General features: G+C 50.4%; 1 protein-coding gene across 1 annotated transcript in view; it reads left to right on the forward strand.

Moving 5' to 3' along the window:
- The window catches only part of LOC122393207 (HEAT repeat-containing protein 1-like), a 158624-nt gene extending 137699 nt beyond the window's left edge, over positions 1-20925 (forward strand). The window contains exons 23-26 of the mRNA XM_043389035.1: positions 2609-2733; positions 7896-8026; positions 18811-18969; positions 20621-20925. Of these exons, the coding sequence (XP_043244970.1) occupies positions 2609-2733; positions 7896-8026; positions 18811-18969; positions 20621-20818 (613 nt within the window). The 3' untranslated portion in view covers positions 20819-20925. The remainder of the gene's footprint in view (positions 1-2608; positions 2734-7895; positions 8027-18810; positions 18970-20620) is intronic.
- The last annotated feature ends 598 nt before the right edge of the window (positions 20926-21523 follow it).

The following is a 21523-nucleotide window of genomic DNA, read 5'->3' on the forward strand; positions in this document are numbered from 1 at the left end:
GTGTCAGTGAAGGCGGGCTCCCAGCTCCGCCTCCTCGGCGTGACCCTCGACCGCCTCCTCCATTTTGGACCACACTGCACCGACCTCCGCCGCAGGGTCAGACCAAGGACCGCCCAGCTGAAGAAGCTGACCGGCCGATCGTGGGGCCTCGGCGAACAACAACTACGAACCGTCGCCAACGGCTACGTCCGCGGTGCGCTGGAGTACGCCGCGGCTGCGTGGCTGCCGGCGGCATCGCCCTCGCACGTCGAGCTGATCGATCGGGAGCTGCGCGCGGCCGCGCGGGCAGTGACCGGATGCACGGCATCTACTCCGGTGCACGCCCTGATGTCCGAGGCCGGCATGACAGATGCCTGGTCCAGGAGACAGGCACTGGCAGCGAGAATGGTGGGACTCGCGGCGTCCCTCCCCGAGGGAGACCCGCTGAGGTCGGTCGGGGAGGCGGTCGTCCCTCGACGACTCAAGACCACAGGATGGCGCGAGGTGGGCGCCGCCGCGCTCGCGGCGGCCGACGCGCGAGACATACCCGTCGAGGCCCGCCTCCACCACACCCTGCCACCGTGGGCCGACAATTCTACCGTCCACTTCCATCTGGACCTCGGCCCGCGGGCCAGACGTGCGGCCCCGGAAGACGTTCGGCGTGCCGCAGCTGAAGAGCGTATCCGGGAGCTACCTGAGGAAGCCGTCTGGATATGGTCGGACGGATCGGCGGAGGACGGCGTCGCCAATGGCGGGGGCGGCGCCCTGATCCGCACCCCAACCGAAGATGACTGGGAGCTGAGGGTCCCTGCTGGCCGCCTGTGCTCCAGCACGCGCGCAGAGCTCGCCGCGCTGCTGGCAGCGCTGGAGGCAGTCGCTGAGCTGCCGAGAAGCGCGGGCCTGCCGGTGGTCGTCTGCCTGGACTCCAGGGCGGCCCTGCTAACGCTGGCTGCAGGCGCCTCGGCCCAGACCACAACACTGGGTGCCAGTGTGTGGACCCAACTGCTGCGCCTACAAGCAAGCCACAGCTCAATTCACCTCCAATGGGTTCCGGCTCACTGCGGGCTCCCGGGTAATGAGAGGGCGGACGCATTAGCGAAGGAGGCGGCCGGGATGTCCCAGCGGACGACGCCGGTCGACGCCCGCACCCTCACGCGGGCTGCTGCGCGGGCCGCCGGCAGGGAGTGGCGAGCGAGCCGGCCTGCGGGCTGGTACCGAGACGTCATGGCGGACCGCGCCCCCGACCCGGTCCGAGCCGCTACCAGGGAGGAGGCCATCGACGTACACCAACTCCGATCGGGACACTGGGGACGGTCGGAACAATATCTCCACCGCATTGGGCGCAGACCGACACCCGAGTGCGCTCAGTGCAACGACATCACATGCCCGGCGGGCCGATGTCTCGTCTGTGGCGAGGCCGCGGACACCCCGGCGCACGTACTACTGGAGTGCCCGTGCCTGTTCGGCCCCCGCCTCCAAGCGCTGGGTAACATCACAGGCACGGCCCGAGACGTACAGCGCGACGACGTGGTGGCGGCCTTGGCCGCCGGCTACGCGGCCCACAAGAGCCGCGTGGCTCCGTCACCGCCTCGGCGGTGACCGGGAGGAACAACAACAACAACAACAACAACAGCACTCCTACGCTGAGCTACACCGAATCGCGGATTGGGCCGGGGCAAAGTCTGGCCGGGCGGGCGGCGGGGCCGGGAGGTCGGCAGCAAAGTCAATGAATGTTTTTGTGGTTTCGGGTGCCGGTCGCTCTAGCTTGGTGGAATGATGATGGATCGTTGGCAAAACTTTCAACGTGGAGTCCTGGTTCGAGCCTCATCGGAGCTCCGGCTACTTTTCCGAGTTAGGATCTGGTTTGCTTTTAGTGGTTGCGAGCCATTTATACGGTTTTATATCTACATGTCGATTGTCGATTGATTGATTGATTCATTCATTCATTCATTCGTTCATTTAATACATGTCGACATTTAGCATACGAATTAACATCCAGGATCAATCCGATCAATCTACCATTTTCATAAGCCTATTGCCTAAATATCATGCATATATGTGGCACAAGACCTATGGTTGCCTCGATACCGTGCCAAATCACGTTTTGCACAATGCACAAGTAAATTATATTCGCTGGGTCTTCCGTGCATTGTGCTTAGCAAAAACAGGAATGCAATTGTCAAGCGACGCAAAATGTGCAATGCAGCAAGTGATCACACACACCCGCCCAGCCCCCATGGTCCACCAACACGCCCCACACCACTCGCCAGCCCACGCCAACCACCGAGACGAGCCCCTCCCCCCGCGCTGGTCTGACGCGACAGCTGGTCTACAAAGCGCTCCACCCGGCGACCCGAGCCGATGTCAAACGGCGTGGGTAGACTGTGCCGCTTCACTCTCGGGTCATGCGGCACAGCCTACCGGTACCAGGCGGCTGCTGCCAATGCTGAGCCATAGGAACCCAGTGGATAAAGAGTAGGGGACCATCAACCTGTACACGACTGTACTAGCGGTGGGCGGCGCCAGAGGTTCACTGGGGAGGCAGGGGTGCTTGTCTGCTGTTTGTCTGTCTGTCTGTATGTATGTATGGTGGTGGTGGTGCGGCTGACAGCGGCTCTGTGACCGGCAGGCTGACGGACGCACTGGCCGGCCGGCTGCAGGGTCTCTTCGTGCTGTTCGCCGGACACCTGGTGCGGCCGCTGGCAGCCGCGCTCAGCGGCGCCTCCAGTCTCTCGGAGCGACCGCTACTGCCAGGTGCCAGTTGTAGCACGGCCGGACGTGGCCGGACCGGCTGCTTATAAGCAGAGCTGATTGTCGGTCGGCGGCTTAGGGCAGCCGCAGCTGTATAAGGAAGGGAGAGCTGCCGCGGCCCAGTCGCTCTGGCGCTAGACATAGACCCTATTTCAATGGGCATCACTGATCCGATCAGTGCCTCATAAGAGCTTAGACTGCAAATGGAAACACCTTACCGGTGCACAGTGGGGATTTTTCCGATCTAGCACGTCTTTATTCGTAGAGGGCAAACCATAGGTAGTATTGTAGCCAGATTGTGCACAGATATTGGCTGGTGTGTTCTGGTGAGAATGTTACCTGTAAATGTGCATAATCAACATAGTATAGGGGGTTCAATTGGACCCCCGTCTCAGCCGTATGGCCCCTGATTTAGCTAGAGCTTCGCGGAAAAATCAAGCGTGCTGCCTATGACGAGATGAGGCCGAATATATCCAATTTCAAAGTCCAAGGTCATTAGTTGACTTTCCAAGTCAGTTTACTGACCCAACACAAGTTGGGAAATCCAGACCTCTTGAAATTTCGTAAAGTTAGGGTGTTACGGGGTATTTTGGGCTGCTGATCACGAATTTCATGTTAGTTTTGATCACAGACGATGTCTTTATGCATTTAGGCCAGGTCGGGTCAGGTCAGGTCAGATCGACCAGTAGGCGTCCTGCCGGCCATCCATAGTAGGTGTCACCTACTACTGATAGCTTCGTAACATGTTACGAAGGCACCAGAACTACTTCGTAAATATTCAAATGGTTGCTAAATTCAAAATCAGCACCAAAAACTACCCTAGTAACAAGTAAAACTTGAAAAAGTGAACCAAGGTCATCAAAGGTCATTGACTTGACCTTCACGTGACCTTGACACCCACCATAATGTTTGGCACCAACATCATTTCACATATTTGAACGCTTAAAACCACAAAAAGACTGGAAACCGCGGATAATGTGAGCTGGCATACGCCTAATCGCGATTCCGGCCAAACATGGTCTCGAGAAATATGTCAAAGGTCAGTTGGGTCAGAGTCATGAAATTTTAGGTTAGATATAAAATTCATTAAATCAAGAGCACCGAAAGTTTCGTCGCGATCGGCCGCTTTTAATTTGCCAAAAACCATGGGGTTTTATATGACCCCTTCCCCCTCCTTCTCCCCACAAGTGCGAGGGTTAATAAGGTTACGGTATGTATAATGTACGCTTGTCATCCTATTCCTAATGAATGTGTCTCAGAAAATATGCATCATATAAATCACGAAGTAAAATTATTCGTCTATGTCCGGAACATACCTATATCGTGCTGTTTGCCCTAGCGCTCCTAGAGTGGGGTATTAAGATACTCTAATGAGAATATTCCGTGTTCAGGCAAGTTCCGGCAGCCAAACTAGGCGTTGTCTTGTGCAGGAGAAAGTGGCGAAGTCAATAGGATATGTTTCGGAGTGGAAATGTGGGGAAAACATTGTTGATTTCCTACATTTATATAGAATGCCATTCCTTCAATATGGTGTCTGTAAGTTATTTTTTTTTTTTGTAAATGGCTTTTTGTGACCTTAGCAAGGTTGTGGCATACCTTCTGTTTGCCATTCCATTCCTAATAAAGGTGCCTTTCAGAAGATATGCAACTTTAAGACCTCGCAAGAATAAAACCAACAGGACAGGACAATGAAATTGAGCTATACTTTCTTGCCTTACTGAGCCCATTGAGTAATCACGCATGAGTGTGAACTTTGGGCGCATTTTTCCTAGTCTTGCTGTGGACATAAGATAAAACAATACCATATATGAAAAATGCAGACATTTCTTAGCCCCACTGACACAAAAAATAAACAAAAATCAAAAAAGATTTTTGGAATTAAGACGCGCTAGATCGGAAAAATCCCCACTGTGCGGTGGTCCGGATTCGAATCCAGTTCCGAAGCAAGCTGCCTTTTATTTATTTTTTTTCATTGCCTAGATGTGTCTAGATAATTTGACTTAACCCGCGCCCCAGTGGCGGTCTCAGCCAACTTCGCCCTAATGGGGGGGGGGGGCATATGTTACCACCCACCTCTAACTCAAAAACTAAGAGAGCTAGAAAGACGCGGTAAAAAACAGTCGATAGCTCTCAATGCGTACGTTTGAAAGTGTTTCGGTCATTTTTCACCTTAGAGCAATATTGGGGTCACTAGAGGTCATCAAAGGTCAAAATTTGCCAATTGTCATCATATTTTTCAGAAAACATGCCGCTATCTCAGGAACTATGGTAGCTAGAAAAACGCATGGAAAAGCAATCGATAGCTTTTGAACTCTTCTTTTGAAAAGGTCATTATCAATATTGACCTCAGGTCAACGGTTTAGCCTCCAGAGGGCAAAAACTCCAAAAATAGCTGTTTTTACGAAAAGTGTTTTTCGACAATAACTTTGGACTTCAAAAAGCCACGACATTTTTATTGCCAGGATCGTGTTCCCCTCACCGAGACGCGTCGAATGAACTATAATTTGACCTTAAAAGGTCAACTTGAAAATTTGACCTCAGGTCAAGGTAATGACCTGACCGGAAAAGGTCATGTTGCATATCAGTCGATGCGTCTCAACAAGACAAACACAATGAGACCATCCCCAGCGTTCTATCTCTTTCCAATCGCGAGTTATTGGCAAAAAAAACTGTTTGTAGCCTCAAATGACCTCGGATGACCTTTCTAGAGGCTATCAGTAAAAATGACACCTTGGTCATCACGAGTGGACTAAATCATTGTGATTCTGAAATATTTGGACTGTTCCTATGCGTACACACGGATCTAGAGGCATTTTCATTTTTCTCCATTGACTTGTAATGTAATGGAAAGGTCACGCCATTGACCTGACCTTAGGTCACGGATATAGAAATTCCGAGATATACAAATTGTAGGCGCCCATAACAGCATGCAATCCACCAAGTTTAAAACCTTTCTGACAAACACTGCAGACTGGACATGATTGCAAACTTTTTTTAAGGCTTGGTCAGTTAACTTGACCTGGTGACCTGACCTGACATGACCTGGGGTCAAAAATTTCACACATTGTCCAAAATTGATGTACCAAAAGTAACCCCAAGCGGCGCGGCGCTACGCGCCGCGGTTTTTTATTCACACGCAAAAAAAAAAACGCGACAGGGTGGTAACATATGCCCCCCCACTGAGGCGAAGGTTAAGAAAATAAGCTTAAAAGGATAATCGCTGAAAAGGTTTCGCTCATGTGATAGAAAGAACTAACTACCCAGAACGCAGACATTTATTTATGAGACACATTTCTCGAGGGGAAAGTTTCCGGGAATTGTATAAAAAAAATATCGTTTAGCTTGGTTTTGCTGTAGTAACTGCAGTTGATCACTTGGTCCTTCATTGACCTCAATATATTCGTTCAAATTGGCTTCGCTGATTCTGGTGCTCGTTATATGTGATGATTGCTGTTATTGATTGCGCCGAATTGTCACTCGCTCAAAAGATTCAGTCGCTTAAATTGGCAATCGCTGAAAGGGTGTGGCTCACCCATTTGGGGGCCAACTCAGTCAAAATCGGCCTGCTGCTAGATGTCGTTGGACAATGGGTGGCTGTTGCGGTAGGGTGGGTACTGAAATTGCCAAAATGTGGCATCTCTATTAGGGGTAAGCTAGAATCAAGAATGCAGGTTTTTAGTATGCCGGTACTTTGACGGTTTTTATGGTAGTCGTGGCTCTGCGGCCGTTTTTTTGCGAAGTTATTCACCAAAAACGGAACCGTACCTTGGGGCACTTGACCTGACCTCAGAGGTCACCGGTTGACCTAGGACCTTAAAATCGGGTATCGATCTGTGCGTCTCGTAACGGCGCACGCGCTCGTTTTTTCCGCGACGCGCTAGCTCTACCTGGGACGCGAAACGGCGAGGAGGGGTCGTACGCCCCCCCCCCCCCTCGGCCGGCGCGTATGTAGAAAATTTATAGTCCGACTCCGGCGAGGGTTAACTGCCTTTGAGGGCCCAGACCGGCCTCTAAAAGTCCCACACCGGCCTCTGATAGTCAATCAGCCCAGTTGCAGTGGTCGCTGATATAAAACCTCTTAAAAACGTTGCAGGCCCGGCTGAGCCTAGCTGGGCCGTTCATGCTGATTTTTATAGGCATATTGAAAAGACTCGCTTTGCACGTTTTACGCTCGCTCGTAATGAAAAAGTTGCTGGATGCCTCTGGAATTTGCATGGGTGCTTACGGCTGCGGAGGACAGGGGAACAAGTCCATCAGTTTGAGTTTCTGGACGGGGGGTCTCCCTGAAAATTTAACATTTTTCTTTTGTCTCGATTTTGTTTTTAGCTCTGAGCATGTTTGCGAAAACAAAGTGGCCGAAATCCGAGGAGAAATTGGATTTGGGGGGGGGGGGGGGGTAGGTTAGGTTTTGGACCTCTGGGAGCCTGCCCCTCCCCCTTTTTCGAAAACGTTCCTACGCCTATGATGGGACGCCACGTGCGTTGACACGTTTGCTGAGTCACACGTGGTGAAGTGTGCGGTGGATCCCGGCGCAGCTGCAGCCGTCGCCGAGACCCTGAAGCGCATGCGCTGCGCCAGTCTCGCACACCGCTACATCTTCACTCCAGTAGCAGTGGAGACTACCGGCGTAGTCGGAGAAGATAAATGTAATATTTACTTCAGTTTCTGAGTTATGCGTCGACTTGTTGAAAATTGTCGACATTTGACCTGAAAATTGACGAAATTCGGCCATCAGTTACCTCTGGTACGACCTTTGACGTGACCGAAAAAATGACCGAAGTAACTTCGTCATTATTGTTGACGTTCTTTCAAACGCCGCCTTTCCCGTATCGCTATGTATCCTAGGAGTCAAGTTAGAAGGGGGTGTTCAAGCACTCCCCCCCCCCCCCCAGCAGGGCGTGGAAATCCAGGACCCCCCAGCGGGGCGCGGGTTAAGCAAGTGAACCAAAACTGAGCTTGATGTGCCTGATTGGGCGTTTTGCACGAACATTATCTGACATAAGTGCCATAGCGTCAGTCACTGCTTCTACCGAAGTCGATTTCCTGTCAAAATACGTGTTTTTTACATGTCATGGCTAGAAGATGTTAGAGGTTTGTCACGTCAGGGCATAGGCGGCCGGCAGTGACGCGCTCGACTGGTGACTGACTGGCTGGCTGCTACCCAGGTGACGAGGAGAGCTCTTGCGAACTGGCCGAGTACGCCCTGGACACGCTCACCAAGGTGTGCCAGCACGACACAGAGGGCTTCCTCAACAGCGAGCGTTTCCACGTGCTGCTACAGCCTCTGGTCGACCAGGTGAGCAGATGGCAGGTACACTGGAGGACAGCCGGGGTGATACTGATGGGCACGGAGTGGAGACGCCAGGGGGACAGTGGAGAAACAGGTACAGTCGACGCAGTAGGTACAGTGGATCTAGTAAATATCTCCAGACGTAACTAGATGGCGTTGAGCCTTAGTCGAGTCCATGTCAAAGTGAAGGGGTGGTCAGTACCGAGCTGGGGAGGTGGGGAGGGGCGAGGTCACGGTATGGGTGACCTGTCAAACAGCCCCGGCGCAGCTGGGCGCTGCCGCAGGCAAATGACGCATTCCAGCCGGCCCGCTGTCATATCGCGGTGGCGGGCCTGGCGGCCCGTAACCTGACTGCTTGGAAGGAAAGGATAAAGGCATGGGTTTGCCGTGGCCGGTGCATCTACACCTTTTGTCAGTTTATTTCGGTACGTGCGCGTCCATTTTAGACCTAGCGGATTCTTTGTAGACATACCGCAAAGCTATGTATCAGTATAGCATTGCATGTCGGCCGTTTATAGCGGTGATCGGCATTAGAGCATTTAATTTCGGCGCAGCAGCAAAAGACGCCCGGTTTCGGCGTGTCCGCATTGTATTTCGGCGATGCTGCTGGAGATTGGAGACGGCCGCACGCAGGGGTGTCGTTTTCCGAAAATGATTGGTAGTGCCCAAAGGCGGCGGCTGGCCATATATGACGGGGCTTACAAGGTAGGGTACCCCCAAATCTGCCTTTCTCATCGGATTTCGGCCACTTATTTTTCGCCCTGGTCATTGACAAGACTAACCGAAATCTAGAAAAACACAAAAAAAAACTTTGGAAATCTGGGTCCACACCGGACGCCATGCACAAAACGTGCAGTTATATAGGCAATAGTGTCGGAGGAATGCACGCCATTCTGAAAGAGGCCCACATCGACTTAAAAGGACGGCTGTGCTGAAAGGGGACAGGAACAGCTTTGAGGGCCCAAGCCGACTAAAAAAGACGGCTGCGGGGCCAGGAACGGTTTTGAAGACCCACGCCAATTGAAGGGTTCGACAACTAACGAGGACTGGAAACACAACGATAGTTAGAAAGACCTGCTTGCCAAAATAAAAGGATGACAGTACGAGGGGCGTTCAGAAAGCCACGGGCCCCACCATGAAGGAGCAGAGAGATACAGCATCGACTCATTAGACCAAAAAGTTCATTTATTCAAATAAACACCGTTAAGACAAACACATTTCGCGCAGCGCTTCGCGAGAGCCCTCAAGGCCTCCATAACCAAGTGGGTTTTGGACCCATCCTGCACGTCCAAGACGGCTGATTTCGTCTCCCTGCTGTTAGCGAGGTTGCCGCTGCTAATTTTCTTATGTTGGGGAAGAGGTGGCAACCACCAACCAGAGTGTGCAAGGTTCGGAGAGAAAAAAGTGGATGCGACAACAACTCGAAGCTCATCGCTTCACTGTTCGTCATCCCGCCCATGTACGCAGGTGCGTGGTCGCGGATCAGGTGCACACTTTACGTCAGCTTCCCTATAGCCTCTCCTCGATGTTTATCGAATGGACGCACATCATCAATTGTGATTTGTGTGCCCCTGTTTTGGAAAGTTGACGAGCGGAGGGGGGTCGCATCGACCCCTCCCCCCTGCCAGGCCGTGTTATGAAAAATGCCCAGGGCGAGGGTTAACGCTTGGTGCCTTTTCTGCACTAACTACTATGAAACGAATCACTGCTCTCTTCTGGGCGTCGCCCATCCTATCCGAAATGGCGAACTATGCTACGAATAGAAGCCCGAATCAATCACAGAAGAGACTTAATTAATGGCCACTTACTTAATTTGCGTAAGTGGACATCCCAATAACACATCATTTAACACACCGCCTTGCAGGCCAAAATTCCAACTTCTTCATTGTTCGGCCCGAAACTTTTTGAACGCCCCTCGTAGTTACGAGCTTCAGTTTTTTCGGGGTCTGATGCGGTAATGACCTGGCGTTGAACCCTGGGGAATCAGGCTGCATCACCCACTCAAATCAATATACCTATGGCCTATTCTGGAGCACCGCGGCACCTTCCGAAGTCGGTGTAGGGCCTCCAGCGGCTGGTGTGGAGACGGATCGGGGTCTATTAGGGGCGGTCGCGTGGTATGCGGGACTCAGAGGCAGTTATGGACCTCTATAACCAATTGCAGTTTCGAGCCTCTTAAAATCCATTAAGGACCGGAGTCCTAGACACGTGAAACCTCATTGTCAGCTACATGCACCTACTGTGGCTAGAACCTTATTTATGTACTTGCATATGTGCTTATTTAATATTTGCTTATCTGTTTATTTTGATTTTTTATCAACTGGTAAGTGACAAAAGATTGGTAGGGCTCAGCGAACATTGGTAGGGCCCAAATAAACATTGGTAAGGCTCAGGCCCTACCAGGCCTATACAAAACGACGCCCCTGGCCGCACGATATTTAGAACAGCAGCAACCAAATTCGGCGACATTCATTCAATTTCGGTGGCTATTTGGAAGCAAGCAGAGACTTCTTGCTTACAAAATTAGCTTGTTGGAGCATTGTTATTAAGTCAAACGTTTTTCAAGGTGTTTACTGTTGCCACTGTCTCATTGTCTGGACTTGAGTGCATGCCTCCGGCCCTCCACCCTCTCCGTTATGGCCGAATATTCCTTTCGCCATCGCCAGCGATGAGCATGATTTCATGTTCGTGCTTTCTGTGGGTTAAACAAAACATTACAATGTGCCTATTAATTTCTATCAAGGAAGTACAAATAACATAAGTGCATAGGCACCTGCTTAAAACGAAGCTAGCGGAGAACAAAACCAGGCCGACAGGGTAGGTACGCGACTACTGAACTTTGACCCCGCCCATGCGCCAGAGACGCCCGTCGCCCGGTGTCGTCGCGCGGTTGTTGAAAGGATGCGCCGAGCGCCGGATGGACAGTCAGATACTCAGGGAGGGGGGGGGGGGCAGAAAAATACACCTGCCGCAACTATGAGTCTTGTCCATGGGACGGGTTAGAATGTTGGCGCTAAGCCTCTGGGTCTGGTGGTGTTCGTGGGGGTGGGGTGGGGTGAGGGGAGGCGTGATGATACGATACGGAATGATTAATTCATTTTCGTGTCCTTCTGCACGCTGTAGGTAAGGGATGTTGATATTTCACGCTGGCAGTTGATTAATACATGTAGATGATAACATTAATGATGTAGATGATAACAGGAAGTGCAACGATAACCGATTGGTAGGACTTATTCTGGTATGATGGCTGAGCTAATTGTGTTATGTTTGATTGACGAGGTGATGGGTTGCTTTCAAAGTGAAGTAAAATAACAGGTCTTTTGATAAAATGGGTTCATGTTTTGGGCAAAAACTTGGCACACAGTGAGAACAGCACAGACGTGCTTCAATGAAAGAGAATCGGGGTTTGCTTCGAGTCCAACAACGATTGGCGTTTGCCTTGTCGATCGTCGTCCGCCATGTGCGGACAGGAGCGGGTACTGTAATATAAAAAAAAGAAACCAGCCCACAGATGTTATCTTTTTAGGATAAATAGTACTAATTCAGTAAAGTTTATCAATTTTCACATCAGAATTCGAAACGGGAAACAGCGAAACGATCTTAGGTAGGTACTGTGACGCTAAACAAGCAATGGCCTGCTTTTCTCCCCCTGAGAATATCTCAAAGCCACAAAGCTGTATGAGGATTCATTTGATGCTCAAGAAGCGTTCCTGAAAATATGAATCACCAAGGTGCCTCCGGTTACCCGCCGAAATTGAATGAACAGTGCCGAATTTGGTTGTTACTGTTGCTAAATAGCGTGCGCTACCTCTAAACCTGTGCTGGCGCAGCCGATTCTACTTGAGCTATCGCTGAAAATGGAGCGTTTTGCCGCTGTGCCGAAATTGAATGCTTTACCGCCGACTGCCTGACCTGCGCCGAGATATTATGTGATTCTTTTACATAATATTGCGGTATGTCTACACACATTTCGTTAGTTCTAAAATGGACGATTACGCCCCGAAATAAACTGACAAAAGGTGTATAGGGTGTCCCAGAAGTCTTGAAGCTTTTTTATTTTTGTCGTGTGACCTTGCTATGCCACCGATTAAGGCAAATGACGCCTCAAACGAAAGAGAAAGAACTGAAATTGTGTATTTTCATGCGTAGAGCACCACTTTGGTCAGGTGGCTCCCGTTGTGAGTCGCACAAGATTGAGCACGAGAGATCACGTTCTTCGCTGCCGCCAAGATCTCCCGGTTTGCGAAACACCGGTGTCGCCATGCCCGTTTCTGGTCAGCTTCAGAGCCTCATTTCATGAAGCGAGCCAGCCGCCAGGAAACAGAGTATTGGATCTCCGAGAAAACATTAGCAACATAATGATTTACTGATCAGAAAGTCTCCTGACATGTTTGCACGCATCCATTACGGAAATAAGGCTCAGCTGCTTGAGCACGCTAAGCAACAGCCCGTTGTAATCCTTTGATTCGTCGCATTATTATGGGGTTGAAACAAATATCAACCCGTCGGAAATATATGTCGCTAATATTATGTCGCTCGCTTCAGGGAATAAGACTCTGAAGCTGACAAGAAACGGGCATGGCGACACCGGTGTTTCGCAAACCGGGAGATCTTGGCGGCAGCGAAGAACGTGATCTCTCGTGCTCAATCTTGTGCGACTCACAACGAGGGCCACCTGACTAAAGTGGTGCTCTACGCATGAAAATACAAAATTTCAGTTCTTTCTCTTTCGTTTGAGGCATGATTCGCCTTAATCGGTGGCATAGCAAGGTCACACGACAAAATTAAAAAAGCTTCAAGACTTCTGGGACACCCTGTATTATCAACTTTGACGCACTCAAAGTAATGCATATGCATATGTGATGTTGGTAATGCATGATGCTGTGGTAGGCACATGCCCTTCCCCCCCTCCAAAGGCAAATCAGGGGACCATCATATCATTTGTTCCCCCTCCCCCCCCAACAATCAATGGGCCCCCATGGGCGTATGGGGCTCTGGCCCTTATTTGAATGTCACGAGGCTCAGCTCAAGAAACCCACGCCAGCTATTAAATCGCGCCCCGTAGGGCTATCGGCGGACCCTACCACCCGTAGGGGGGGGGCCGTTTCGCCCCCCCCCCTAAAATCTCGGAAATTTACCGGTCGGTTTTCAAAATTCAAACGGCGTTCGATAGCCTCACCCGGGAACTACCTTGTGACCAAATTTCATTGACCTAGGTCAAACTGATGACGTCACAGGTCAGGTCAAAGGTCGGATTTTCACCGTTCGCAGGCATTTCATGAAATGTGTTGTGAAATCGAGGAAATCGGTAATTTATTGAAAACCATTGATGGTACATTGTTCGTCAAACACATACTTTGCTATCTGAGGTCACTGATACCAGGTCAGGTCACAGCGAGGTCAGGTCCCCGGGTTCACAATATGAAAGTGTCGTGTGGTACATGTTTTATGGTCCATTTTACATGACAAATGCGATTATGTGGGTTAGGCAGCCTTTGGGGCCAACCTAGGTCACGTTTTGGTGAAGGTCAGGTCAAGGTCAGGTCAAATTAGGTCAAATTTCAAAGTTGATATTTTTGTATAAAATGGGTATTAATTCGATGCAGCTCGTCACGGGGAGTCTAATGGTGGTCTTTATTTTGCTCTACGAGATCTAGAATTGTCAAAAATTGAGTTTGAAAATTTGACGGCATCATTTTTGAACAGTTTTTTCGCTATAACTTGGCCAAAAAACGAGGTATCGATCTGAAATTTGGTATGTAGATAGAAGATGGTAGGTACTATCACATATATTCTGTTTTTAACTCAAAAAACATTTGGGATTTTTTTGGCTAATGTATCCAATAAAATGCTTTTTTGATTTTTGGGGTTCAAAACTCAAAAATTTTAAAAATCCGAGATAGCAGTTTTGTAGCCCTGTCAATTCTACACCTTTTATGTTTGATCATTTTTCTGTATCTTCAAAGCTGTAGGCCTGACAGGTCTTCTCGCGAAGGTCTTTTTTCGGTCGAAAATGACAGAACATGACGTCATTCTGACGTCGTTTGTGGCCAACCTATCGTAGCCTCTGGAAAAAAAAATTGGTCACAACGTGTAATATTGATGCCGGGAGGGGTTCTGAAAGTTTGGTGGCGATATCTCCAGCCGTTTAGGAGATATCGACGGAAAAGGACAGGGGGGCCGTTTGCCCCCCCCCCCCCCCTGGGGGGTCCTGGCTGGGGTCCTGGATTTCCACGCCCTGTTGGGGGGGTGTTTAAACACCCCCTTATAATTCGGCTCCTGGGCCACGTAGCGATACGCGAAAGGCGGCGTTCGAAATAGCGCCAAAAATAATGACGAAATCACTCCGGTCACTTTTTTGGTCAGGTCACCAGAGGTCATTGAAGGCAAAAGCCAACGCATAACTCGGGAACCAATAGAGCTGCAGCGCCGTGGAAAAGCGCATTCGAAAAGCGCCCTATCAACGACCTTTCTGAATAATTCTCTCAGATTTCACCTAACGTCAGCGGTTTTACCTGCAGGGGGCAAAAACTGCCAAAACAACCGTTTTTTCGGAAGTTTTTCTGCAATAACTTTTCACTCAAGCCATGCACGAGCTTAGTTTTACCGGCATCGTGTTCCTCTCGTCAAGACGCATCGAATGAACTACCTATAATTTGACTTCGAAATGTCAACTTGAAAATTTTACCTCAGGTCAAGGTCATGACCTGACCGGAAAGGGTCATGTTGCATATCAATCGATCTGTATCGTCGAAATGAACACATCTCAGGTGTTTTCATCGCTCTACTATGCCTCTATCAAAAGTTATTCGCGAGAAAAAAAACTGTTAGACACCATTCGTGATCTGAGATGACCTGAGGGGCATAAACAGGGGTCGTCACGGACACCATTTTCATGTTCAGTGTGTCTAAGTTACTTGTAATTCAGTGTTTGGGAGTGTTTATAATGGCTTTCGTCCAAAAGAGGCGCATTTCAGTTTTCTCCCATTGACTTATGATGACTTGAGGATGTCGCAAAATTGACCTGACCTTAGGTCATCGATATCAAAATTCTGAGGCGTACATTTTGTACACACTATTGCTGTTAGCAACATCTCAAAGTTTCAAAGCGATCGGTCACTATGTGTAGATATGGGAGACATTGAAACTTTTTATGAGGTGTGGTCACTTCAAGTGACCTGGTGACGTGACCTTGAATGACCTTGGCCTGAAATTTTCACAACATGTGTAGTATTGATGTATGATATGGTGTGTCAGCGCCGCCGTTTTTGAGATATTCGCGAAAAAATACAGGAGGTGTTCAAACACACCCCCCAGCACGGCGCGGGTTAACAGCGCCCATACCGGTCTCTGAGGGTCCTACACTGACAGACACTGACAGTAGCGGCGGAAAACCTTCAATTAACCCGCGCACCGACGGGGGGCGGATATCCGCCCCCCCCCTGAGGTTTTTCGCGAATAGCGGGAAAACCGCGGCGCGTAGCGCCGCGAAATTTGGAATGACTATTTCCTCATCAATTTTACACATGGTGTGCAAGTTTGAACCTCCTACCTTTTAAGGTCAGGTCACCAGGTCACTTTTAATGACCCAACCTCAATTCACTTTTTGCAACTTTGTCACCGTGCCAGAGCTACAGTAGATGTCGGAGGCCTTTGAAAGTCGCAGGATGTTATTAGGTCATTAATAGCTACAATTTGTATATCTCGGAATTTTGATATCGGTGACCTAAGGTCAGGTCAATTTCGCAACCTCCCCATTATAAGTCAATGGGGGAAAATCAACTCCCTGTTTTTACCACTAAAACGGGTCGGAATTCTATTCTGGGACTGCGCTTTAGTTAAGGAGTATATAAGTGAAATTTGCAATGTTCTTAGAACACGTTTTGGAATTGATTATAAATTCAACAAGAAGCAATGGTTCTTTCCAAATCTCAATGACTGCGAAAGCACTGAAGTTATTGTGTATGTTTTAGCGAAAGTGGCCATTTACTCGGCAAAAAAGCAAGAAACAAAACCCTCAGTGCAACATTTTTTTAATGAATTGAAATTAGAGTTTGAGAAAGAACGTCTCCTTGCGGGAAGACGTAATAAGTTGACTGAATTTGGAGAAAAGTGGGAAAGGCTCAGAATACTACCAACACTTGATAGTGGTCACCTTATCTCGATATAAATTAACGACTCCTTACATTCATGCTCGGTACAGACACACATATACATATAAGGGACACAGATACATATACGCAAAACACACACACACACACACACACCGTTCAAACGAGCCGAACATTAGCCCCTCATCCTCGTCCCACCTTGTCCCTCTCTATCTTCGCCCTCCGCTGCTACCGCGGCTGCTGCCTCTGCTGCTGCTGCCGCCGCCGCTGCTGCTGCTGCTGCTGCTGCTGCTGCTGCTGCTGCTGCTGCTGCTGCTGCTGCTGCCGCTGCTGCTGCTGCTGCTGCTGCTGCTGCTGCTGCTGCTGCTGCTGCTGCCGGTGCCGGTGCTTGGTCCGTCCGCTGCTGCGGCTGCGATGGCGATGTTGTGCCTTTTTGTGCTTTTTTTACAATCTTTAGCTGCGTTGGCTCGTGCGAGATTGGCCGTTCTTTGTGTGTGGGGTTGAGAGGGTGAGGCGCAGCCTGTGGCGACGCGACGGGTGTGGTGGATGTGGAGAAGTTGATGACTTGATGTCAGCTGTGTCCGATGTGTTTGTGATTTGTGTTGTGGGTTAAATAAATTAAAAAAAAACGGGTCGGAATGGCCCCATATACCATACATGACTTCATAAATGATCAACCTTCACTACCTTGAGGTCTGTTTTGCTGTTGGGCAGCTGTGAGGTCATGTGACGTCATCAAAGGTCACCAAAGGTTTTTGGCCAATAACTCCGTACAGGAACAAGATACAGCCGCGTGGATGGTCTCATTGTGTTCAGCTCGTCAAGACGCATCGAATGATATACATGATGACCTCGAGGTCACGTGACCTGAGGTCAACCTTTGACCTTGACCTTTCGAGGTCAACATATATATCATTCGATGCGGATTGACGAGGGGATCACGATGATGCCCTTAGTTTGTTCCTATCTTGACTCATTCGAAAGTTATTCGAGAAAAACTCTCCATATCTAGCACCGCCATTTTGACTTTTTCGACCCCTGTGACGTCATCTTTGACTTGACCTGAAAATGACCTTTGTAAAAATTGTAGATCTTGACCGTGCGTATCCGATGCCGTTTACCGCTTGTCGCTATCTTGCTTCGTTCTCGAGATCTCAGGGGGTCATCCGCCCGCCCCCCCCCCCCCCGTCGGTGCGAAGTTGGCGCAGACCCCCGTCGGTGCGCGGGTTAAGGGGGGCACTGCCGACTTTTGGTCCCATTCTTTCCATGCAACGCCCATAGGGCTAATGTTAAAAGGCTCAAATCAAAGGGGGCACGGTGCCCCGGTGCCCTCCCCGTTCCGCCGCCTATGTACACTTGATCTCGGAGGGCCCTTCAGTAGCGGTCAAGTGCCTACATTGACCGCTAATAAGTGAGAACCCACATTGACCTCTGAGGGCCCTCCACTGGCATTCGAGGGTCCCTAAACCAGCCTCAGGTGGCCTCATTTCTGTGTCTGGGGTCCCAAGACTAACCTTTAGGTGCCTCTGAGGGCCCCGCACTGAATTCTGAAGACCCGATGCCGGCCTCTTAGGGTCCGCATCGGTCTCTGAGGGTCCATCCTGGCCTTAGGGGTCCAACGCCGGCCCATGCCGGTCTTTTAGGGTCCGACACTGACCTCTTAGGGCCCATGCTGGTCTGTAATGACCCACATTAGCCACTGATGACCGAAGACGGTCTCTAAAGGTCTCAAACTGCCCTTTGCAGGCCCTGGTCTCTGAGGGCCCAACCGGCCTCTAAAGGTCCCACACCAGCGTCCCAAAATTTTACTTTGGCTTGGGTGTAAGAGGAAGATACTCCGCACTGCAAAGAGGGCTGAGAGTGGAAAATTGCCAGTAAGAAAGGCACTAAAAGTTGAAACAGGGATCATCAATTTTTTTTTGTTTGTAAATGTTGGAGAACGTGGGAGCTGCATTATAAGATGATTTAATGCAATATGGAGGTAGGAAAGCCAGCCAGCAAACGTACGTGCAAGTGCTCTTTATTGGTAAAATTGGGAGTGAAAAATTGTTCTGGAAAATTGAAGATGATAGTGGAAAATTGATTTCAATTGGATGTCACTTCCCACCCAAAACTAGCAAATTTTGGGACACTGCCCACACCGGCCTTTCATAAGTCAATCAGCCCAGTTGCAGAGGTCGCTGATATATAAACATCTTAAAAACGTTGCAGGCCTAGCTGAGCCTAGCTGGGCCGTTCATGCTGATTTTTATAGGTATATTGAAAAGACTCGCTTTGCACGTTTCACACTCGCTCGTAATAAGATTCTTTTCTGGATGCCTCTCTTATTTGCATAGGTGCCAACGGCTGCGGAGGACAGGGGGACGCGTCCATCAGGATGAGTTTCTGGACGGCAGTCTCCCTGAAATTTTAAACATTTTTTGTCTCGATTTTTTTTTTACCTTGAGCATGATTGCGAAAACAAAGTGGCCGAAATCCGAGGAGAAATTGGATTTTGGGGGTAGGTTTAGGTTGTAGACCTCTGGGAGCCTGCCCCCCCCCCCCCCACACACACACACACTTTGGAAAACGTTCCTACGTCTATGATTCACACGACAAGCACACGCATGTAGGTACATTGTACATATAGCAGACCACATGGCCAGCGGGTGTGTCTGACGGGGCCGCCCGTGCCGGCAGCTGGAGAACGAGCAGGGCGCCGAGGAGCGCCGCCAGCGGCGTGTGCACGGTCATTTGGTGCCCTGTCTGGTGGCGTTCCTGGCCGCCGCCGGCGACGACTCACTCTGGAAGCCGGCCAACCACCAGCTGCTGCTGAAGACGCGCCACCAGTCGCCGCAGGTACGGACCGGGCGCGCCAGAGCACGGGAGGTGGCACAGTATTGGCACATAGTCCAGCGAATATACTGTGTTCGGTTTGTCCAATGGTGCAGGTGACCAGTGTATGGAATGTGTTGTGTTCGGTTTGTCCTATGGTGCAGGTGACCAGTGTATGGAATGTGCTGTGTTCGGTTTGTCCAATGGTGCAGGTGACCAGTGTATGGAATGTGTTGAGTTCGGTTTGTCCAATGGTGCAGGTGACCAGTGTAAGGAATGTGCTGTGTTCGGTTTGTTCAATGGTGCAGGTGACCAGTGTATGGAATGTGCTGTGTTCGGTTTGTCCAATGGTGCAGGTGACCAGTGTATGGAATGTGTTGAGTTCGGTTTGTCCAATGGTGCAGGTGACCAGTAGTGTAAGGAATGTGCTGTGTTCGGTTTGTCCAATGGTGCAGGTGACCAGTGTATGGAATGTGCTGTGTTCGGTTTGTCCAATGGTGCAGGTGACCAGTGTATGGAATGTGTTGAGTTCGGTTTGTCCAATGGTGCAGGTGACCAGTGTATGGAATGTGCTGTGTTCGGTTTGTCCTATGGTGCAGGTGACCAGTGTATGGAATGTGCTGTGTTCGGTTTGTCCAATGGTGCAGGTGACCAGTGTATGGAATGTGTTGAGTTCGGTTTGTCCAATGGTGCAGGTGACCAGTGTATGGAATGTGTTGAGTTCGGTTTGTCCAATGGTGCAGGTGACCAGTGTATGGAATGTGTTGTGTTCGGTTTGTCCAATGGTGCAGGTGACCAGTGTATGGAATGTGTTGAGTTCGGTTTGTCCAATGGTGCAGGTGACCAGTGTATGGAATGTGCTGTGTTCGGTTTGTCCAATGGTGCAGGTGACCAGTGTATGGAATGTGTTGTGTTCGGTTTGTCCAATGGTGCAGGTGACCAGTGTATGGAATGTGCTGTGTTCGGTTTGTCCTATGGTGCAGGTGACCAGTGTATGGAATGTGCTGTGTTCGGTTTGTCCAATGGTGCAGGTGACCAGTGTATGGAATGTGTTGAGTTCGGTTTGTCCAATGGTGCAGGTGACCAGTGTATGGAATGTGTTGAGTTCGGTTTGTCCAATGGTGCAGGTGACCAGTGTATGGAATGTGTTGTGTTCGGTTTGTCCAATGGTGCAGGTGACCAGTGTATGGAATGTGTTGTGTTCGGTTTGTCCAATGGTGCAGGTGACCAGTGTATGGAATGTGCTGTGTTCGGTTTGTCCTATGGTGCAGGTGACCAGTGTATGGAATGTGCTGTGTTCGGTTTGTCCTATGGTGCAGGTGACCAGTGTATGGAATGTGTTGAGTTCGGTTTGTCCAATGGTGCAGGTGACCAGTGTATGGAATGTGCTGTGTTCGGTTTGTCCAATGGTGCAGGTGACCAGTGTAAGGAATGTGTTGTGTTCGGTTTGTCCAATGGTGCAGGTGACCAGTGTATGGAATGTGTTGTGTTCGGTTTGTCCAATGGTGCAGGTGACCAGTGTATGGAATGTGTTGTGTTCGGTTTGTCCAATGGTGCAGGTGACCAGTGTATGGAATGTGCTGTGTTCGGAGTGCTGTGCCGCTCCGACAGTGTCGTGCTGCGCCGTCAGTGTGTGTATGGGCTGGCTGTGTGGCTGAGTACGGGCTGCCTTCAGGTGCGGCTGGACGCCGTGGCCTCGCTCTCGGCCGTGCACGCCCGACTCGGCGACGACTACCTAGCGCTGCTGCCCGAGACGATGCCGTTCCTGGCCGAGCTGCTGGAGGACGACGAGCCGCGCGTCGAGGCCGCCACCCAGGCGCTCATCGGCCAGATGGAGGCCACTCTGGGCGAGTCACTGCAGCAGTACTTCTGAGCCAGCCGGACCGCGGCCCGCGCGCGCAGTGCTCGACGCCGTGGTGGTGTGTCGGAAATGTTTTGCCCGTCGGTGGCTGATGGTAAATGAAGCGGCAGCGGGCCCTCGTTGTCTGGTTTACAGCGGAGATGGACGAGAGAGCGGGGGCAGCGCTGAGCGCACTGAACTGGGTCACAGCCGGCCCACTGCCAGGGACGGCGCCACAGGGGAGCAGCCCCCACCCCAACTCTGAACACCAACTCTGAACTGGGCCACAGCCGGCCCACTGCCAGGGACGGCGCCACAGGGCAGCAGCCCCCACCCCAACTCTGAACACTGGCGCACTCTTTCAGCCAGCAGTCAGGCTGTGGACGGAATGCTCTCTGGGTGTGCAGAAAGCAGCTTTCTGGGCAGAGCTGTATAAATGACTTCAGGAGTGGGGAATCAAGCCAAAGGGGCCTTCTCAAGATGCCGCCGCTACGATAAAACTTACGGGCTTTGGCCCATGTTTTTCAAAAGGGCCCAATTTAGCAAAAAAAAAGGTGAAACAAAATCATTTATTTTTGTATCTTGGGTGATTGTGGCCCTGTCCTATCTTCTCAGGCTGTAGAAAGGGTCCGGGCTAAAGAGGCCCCATGCCACGTCTGAGAGGGCCCATTTAAATGAAAGGGCCCATGGGCAAGGTCTGGGAGGTACCATATTATGCCTGAGAAGGAGAGGGCCTGA

Source organism: Amphibalanus amphitrite, unplaced genomic scaffold (assembly GCF_019059575.1).
Source record: "Amphibalanus amphitrite isolate SeventyFive unplaced genomic scaffold, NRLGWU_Aamphi_draft 000523F_arrow, whole genome shotgun sequence".
NCBI classification, from domain to species: domain Eukaryota; kingdom Metazoa; phylum Arthropoda; class Thecostraca; order Balanomorpha; family Balanidae; genus Amphibalanus; species Amphibalanus amphitrite.